The 6,394-nt window shown below is 51.5% G+C and overlaps 1 protein-coding gene across 1 annotated transcript; it reads right to left on the minus strand.

Annotated features, from left to right (window-relative positions):
- Positions 1-393: 393 nt before the first annotated feature.
- WFDC5 (WAP four-disulfide core domain 5) lies at positions 394-5,970 on the minus strand. Its single transcript, NM_001168686.1, has 4 exons — positions 5,807-5,970; positions 1,577-1,717; positions 1,343-1,483; positions 394-955 (listed from the first exon to the last, which is right to left on the minus strand). Exons 1-4 carry the CDS (start codon positions 5,889-5,891, stop codon positions 951-953), a joined length of 372 nt encoding a protein of 123 aa, NP_001162157.1. The 5' UTR covers positions 5,892-5,970; the 3' UTR covers positions 394-950.
- Positions 5,971-6,394: the final 424 nt, after the last annotated feature.

The following is a 6,394-nucleotide window of genomic DNA, read 5'->3' on the forward strand; positions in this document are numbered from 1 at the left end:
CCAGCCTGGCCAACACAGTGAAAACCCATCTCTACTAAAAATACAAAAATTAGCCAGGCATGGTGGGGGGCACCTGTAGTCTCAACTACTCAGGAGGCTGAGGCAGAAGAATTGCTTGAACTGGGGAGACGGAGGTTGCAGTGAACCAAGATCGCGCCACGGCACTCCAGCCTGGGCAAGAGAATGAGACTCTCTCAAAAAACAAAAAACATAGACCGAGTACAGGCTTCAGGCTCAGTCTTGACAGGTGGCTGTTGCTAGCTAGAGTTTAATAACACTATTTAATATCATTTAATCTGACATGATTTACTTTAATGGAACTGAGCTGTTTCCATTGTATTTGTTTTCGTAATTCCATTTGTGGCAATTGATCTCATTTATCTCATTTATAGTAGTGATATCAATTTTCTTTTGAAATGAATTTATTTGTACACAAAAGTGAGTCCTTTAAAGAAAACATTAAGTAAATGGTGGCACAGGCAGCGTGCAGCCCATCGTGGTGCTATTTTGTAGTTATGGTGAAAATCATGAAAGAGGTGAGTGACTGATGTTCGGAAAACTCTGCTAGAATATTCATTCTGGGTGGTTGGGCTGCCTGAGGGAGAGGTCAGGGTCTGCCTGAATTGGGCTTTCTTGGTGGAGGAAGCAGCATGTACGGATTGGTGTGAACGTGTTAGGAAGGGTGGGAAGCTCATGTGGCAGTGGTGCAGGGTGCTGGCGTGATACAGAGGCCTTCCTCCGAGGTCAGGCTATGGACTTTGACTCCCAGGGGGAGAATCCAGGGGCAGATGCGTTGCAGGGAAGTGACAGCAGGCCAGTGTTTATCAGAAGGCTGGAACCACCGCTAGTAGAGATAGTGCTGTCCGGCGGGCAGGGCCCCAGGCCTCCCATCGTGAACTCTTTCCGTTGGTCCCCAGCTTAGGTGCAGAGCCACGGATCCTAAATCAGAATTAGCCTGAGGAGGGAGAAAGAAAGGGTTAATTCCTTCCCATAATAGGGCTCTGGTTTCTGGCCTTGGTCTCCCATCCATGCCCGACCAGCTCAGCTCTGGTTGCCACCAAGGCTGGACTCCTCCGCCCCCTTCAAAAGGGCAAACGGAAGCCTGGAGCAGTTTAGGGCTGTTGTCCAGATGCCACAGCAAGATCAAGAAGAGAACCAAGGACTTCCAGGTCCTCTGTTATCCTAGCAGGACTCCCCCAGCCCCTATCCAATTCCCCAATCCTAGCCACGGGAGGCCCTGACTTCTGGGGAGGCATGCTGTTAAGCTTGCAGCAGTGAAGAAAGTATTAGAGCTGGGGCTCGGAGAGGGAAGGCACCTGCCCCGGGCACCCAGGAGCCACACCTCTGGCAGGATCTCGGCAATCCCGGCCACAGGCGCTGTGGCAGCATCGCTTTTTGCCCGAGCAGTCTGAGTCCTTGTGACACAGGTGGTTCATGGGGCTGAGGCAGCGCAGTTGGTCCTGTGGGCAGCTGCCCGGCTTCACTGCAACACAGGGAACTGGGTGAGCTCTGCCTGTGCCCACCGGCCCTGGAGCTTGGGGCTTGGGTGGTCAGCAAGGTAGACAGGGGCATTTACCAGAGACCCTGGGGATGCACTGGCGGAAGCAAGCTCTGTAGCAGCACTTCCTGGTCAAGGGACACTGGCTGTCTTCCACGCACTGGTCAGGCACCGATAGGAGGCACGGCCCATCATCTGCTGGACAGCCTCCCCATTTCTCTGTAAGAGAATCTCCCAATATTGCAGCTGGAGGAAGCTCACGGTTATGTAATAAGCACTCACCTGGGAATGACAAGATCTGAATTCTCCATCCCTTGCTTCTTGCCTGTCTTCTGGCTAGTTTTTTTTTTTGTTGTTGTTTGTTTGTTTGTTTCTAATGACTCCAAGCCTCAGTTTTCTGGCTGTGAAATGGGAAGCTGGACTAGTTTGAGACTCAGATGGCACAAATGATAGGGGAAAATGAAGCCCAACCTCTCCACTGTGGCCAATAAGGCCATGCCTGGTCTGGGCCCTGCCCATCTCTCTAGCCCCATCCTCTACTGCCCTTCCACTCAGTGGCTCCAGATCTGCTCCAAGCCAGCTCTCTTTGCAGCGTTCTGGCTCTGGCTGCATCCTTTGCCTGGTGCACTTCTCCTATACTCCATTTGCCTGGTCGGCTCATTAGGACTCAGCAGATACATCACATCCTCAGAAGACTCTACTTCTCTGACCCCACATTAACTAGGTCAGCCCCCCCCCCCGCCCCCAACACACACACACACACACTCAGTTCTTTCCTCCAGAGTTTGTGACGCTGCATCTGTTTGTCTGTATCTCTCACTTGGCTGGAGGTTATGAGAGTAGACACCCTGCTAGCTTTGCTCACCATTGGTCCATATCACAGCACTTGGTGCACAACAGTAGGGGCTCAGTGACTTGGAAAGAAAGGGTTTGGAAGTGAGGCCCAGCATCGCACATGCGTCAGCAGCGGCCAGCCTGGTGCACTGTCACAGCCACAGCTGGCCACGTCTGCACTGTTGCGTTCACCACTGTTGCAAATGGCATGGTTTCGAGGATCAGGCATTAACTCTATCTCTGAGGTGTTCTTCTGAATGGCTGTAGAGTGTTCTGTCCCAGAGCTTACCTAACCACTCTTCTTGCTGGGATTTTGAGCCATGTTCAGATTTCATGCATAAAGCTGGAAATCAGTATCTTCCTCCATGTAGAGGAGGAAATCAAGGCCTGAAAGGGGCAGTGACTTGCCCAGACCCACATGGGCTGGAGTTAGGACTCCCAGGGCCCGGCTCCCTCTGACCTCTATGAGTCTCCATCCACCTTGAGCTGTAGACATGGAGCAGATCCCAGGCCTTCAGTTAAATCCAGCATCAGAGAAAATGTTCAAGAGCTCCGAGGGGCAGCTGGATCTGGTGACTTTATCTCTGTGTCCGCCACTCCCCCTCAGCCCCCTGCCTGGGTGCTGGCTGCACACGTAAGTAGGCACTTTGCTCACATCCTACGTGCTCTAAGCCAACTTCAGCTGTCAGAGCGGGTTGGTTTAAATTGAATTGCTGCCCCCTGCTGGAGAAAGAAAGGCTTGGCCTGGGGAGGGGGGAAAAGTGTGGGTTTGGGGTAGTGGGAGTGATGTGAGGGCTCCTGGGAAACAGACTGAGGTCCAAGGTTTAGCCCTGAATTCGCAAGTTCAAGCCAAAGGTGCTCAGGCCTCAAAGGGTGGGCCAGACGGAGCTGCCTGCACTCAAAGCCAGTGGAGCCAGGTGCGTCAGGCAGGGAGAGTTTCTGTACCCGGGAGCCTGGGGCTGAACCTTGGGGAATGGGCAGATAGGGAGAGGGCATGACAGCTGGCATTTCCAGTGGAAGAACTGTGATAGCTGCAATGTGGAGGTGGGGTTAAAAGCTTGGTGTGTGCAGAGCCTGTGTGAGAGGCTCTAGGTGGTCACACTCACTTTGTTTGCCTGCCTTTCCTAACAGTCCCTCCAAACCAGGTTCTTCACTCACAGATGTGTACATCGAGACAGTCATACACACAGATGGTCATCTGGATGCATCCACCACGGGTGTGTAGACTTAGAGAGCAAAAGAATTGTATCCAGACATGGTTAAATATATACACTTGTACACACAGACGATACACACACATAGTCAAATACACAAGCACATTTAGATCTAGACACACAATTAGCTACGGGCTTAACAATAGGAAATTGCAGATAGTCAACTGTTTTATCTACAAAAGTAGCAATTTTACATGGTTCAACTTAATACACACATATATACATATGGACATACATCAGATAGTTTTACATATGCAATATATTTATAAACACATATATAAATAGGCAGTCACATATGTACATATGAGCTGGAACATAATCACTGTAAATACATGAGCATACTGTCATATACACATGCCTACCCACATAGATACATACACAGACACTCAGACACACACAGTTGTGTATATAAATATATAGCATATGTGTGTGAACAGAGACATATATACGCATACACAGTCATATACACAGAATCATATGCACAGGGCTACACAGACACGTATATCTTCCCAATACCACATAACTGCTGACAGCATTTAATTAGGCACTTGCTGTTTATCAGGGACTATGCCAGGATCTTTGTATCAGAGACACCCAGACGTTTGAGTGAGAAGGGGCAGAATGGGGAGCTCTTATAAACAGAGGTGGCTGGGCTTCCACAGGTAACAAACTGAGACTTCCCTTCCCTTGGCCTCGTCACCTTCCTCCATTGTCTGAAATTCTACCAGCAGCCAGGCAGATGTCTCATGGGAGAGAAACCAGTGGGGGACAAGGTGTGGTGAACTGGGGGAGAGGCAAGCGTGTCACACCTGCCCATGCAGAGTGGCCCTGTGCAGGCTCAGTTTCTGCTGTGCCAGCTCTTTACATCTGAGCAGCCAGGTTGAATATCGGGGTGTGCTCCCTAGGAACACAAGGACTCCCCCAAATCACCCACTTATGCTGTGCTTACTGTGTGCCAGGCCCTTATTCCTCGAGACACCACTCACTCCTGAGAGAGAGGCATAGGACCTCATTTTACATGGAGTAAGTCTTCAGACCTGTCCTGCTGCCTTCCGGGAGTGCCCTGTATGGAAGTCCTAATAAACTCACACACTTGCCAATCTGGCCTTATCCAAGTAATTCTTTGGTCTCTCGGCTCCTTCCTAGGTTGGGGGTGCATTCTTCTGTCCAGTCCTGGGGTTTTGCTGTAACAGTTCGTAAGGTGAATCTTTCTGATTCCAAATACCTGCATTCAAATGCCACGTTTGGCACTAACTCAGAGTCAGCCTTTGACCTTGTTAAGGGCTTCCCCACTATGCCTCAGTTTTCCTCATCTGCAAAATGGGGATAAAAATAGTCCTGTCCTCACAGCATCACACTGAGGAGTTACGTGGTGATGGTGCATGAATCACAGCCAACACAGGGTCCGGCCTTGGAGCTCACCAGTGTACTTCCTTCCTCAGCCTGTCCCCATTACTGTCCCCTTTCTTAAAGGCAGGGCCAGGGTTGCACAGGTGAATGTAGGTTAGAGTGTTCCAGCCCCAGAAGAGGATGGAGGTGGAGGCCTCACCCAGAGCAGGAGTCACCTGTCTAGTCACTCAGCGGCCCTCCCTCACCTGTCAGCAGGCCAGACCCAGCCTTGTCAGGGGTGGGAATGGGGACAGCAGGTTGGGGTGATGAGAGCTAGAGACAGAGCTTCCTCCCCACAAAGCCCAGATCCCAGAAACCACACCCTCTCCTCAATTCCCAAGTCCTTTCCACAGATGGGGCGGTGGACCCACCGACTCAGTCACACCACAGACCAGCAGGTGCAGACAGGGTCCCTCCCCACACCTGGAGGCACAGAGACACACATGGATACACATGGACAGGCACAAGCTCAGACGTGTGCATGCAGCCATTCCTAAGTGTACGTGTGCAGACAGAGCTTTGCACAGACAGGCAGGCACAAAGACACACGTCTACACAGAGACAGGCAGGTGCATTCCCCGCCCCGCCACCCCCTGACATATAGACAGGCACAGACAAGCACTGAGAAACTGGCCGAAAAGACACTTACAAATACCAACACAAGCAGGTGGACACAAATGTACACAAATAAAAACACAGGCTTCTGAAAGCACTAAGAATCAGGCATCCACACATACACACACACACACACACATGCACACACACGCACACACCCCCCACAGGGAATGACCTGCCTTCTCCCAAACCCTTACTCTCCCTAGAGAAGTAGGGACAATCTGGTCCCCAGAGCAGAGGGATTTCCCGCACTCACCTCCCTTCTTCCTGCCAAAGACAGCAGGCAGCTGACTCCCCACAGCCAGGAGGGCCCCCAGGAGGAGGAGGCTCTGGATCCTCATGTTTCTGCTGCCGGTTCAGGGCCCAGGGCCCCCCAGATTAACACCTGCAGCCTCAGGGAAGCCAGAGAAACTCAGTCAGGAGAGGAAAGAGAGGGGGTGTGGAGTGACACCATGCTTGCTTCATCTTGGCCCCACCCCTGCGGGCCGGAGGCCTCAGTGCGAGGGATGCTGTCACAATTGCTGAAGATAGGGTGACGGCACATCCTGCATGTGGGGGACTCAGATCCAGTCTTGCCTGTATCGGTGACTTGGGCTGCGATCTTGGGCAAGTCTTGTCTCTCTCTGAGCCTCAGTTTTTTCATCTGTTTACCGGGCGAAGGTTGTTGAGTCAGATACTTGCTTTCCTGGCTCTCAAAGATGTTGAAACCCCAGCAATGTCTAGGCAGTGGATAGAGGTCAGCTTTGAATAGCAAAGGAGTGAGGGTTTGCAGAGTTCTGCATGCCTAGGAAGGGAGAAGGCGTTAGGGTTAGGCTAGAGTTTGCTGCCAAAGAAGGCTGGCCCA

The sequence above is a fragment of the Macaca mulatta genome, chromosome 10 (assembly GCF_049350105.2).
Source record: "Macaca mulatta isolate MMU2019108-1 chromosome 10, T2T-MMU8v2.0, whole genome shotgun sequence".
Lineage (NCBI taxonomy): Eukaryota > Metazoa > Chordata > Mammalia > Primates > Cercopithecidae > Macaca > Macaca mulatta.

Coding starts and splice junctions, on each gene's coding strand:
- WFDC5 (NM_001168686.1), bottom strand. CDS start 5,891: ATGAGGATCCAGAGCCTCCTCCTCCTGGGGGCCCTCCTGGCTGTGGGG. Junction 1,718..5,806: donor CTTTGGCAGGAAGAAGGGAG/GTGAGTGCGGGA, acceptor ATTCTCTTACAG/AGAAATGGGGAGGCTGTCCA. Junction 1,484..1,576: donor GTGCATCCCCAGGGTCTCTG/GTAAATGCCCCT, acceptor CCTGTGTTGCAG/TGAAGCCGGGCAGCTGCCCA.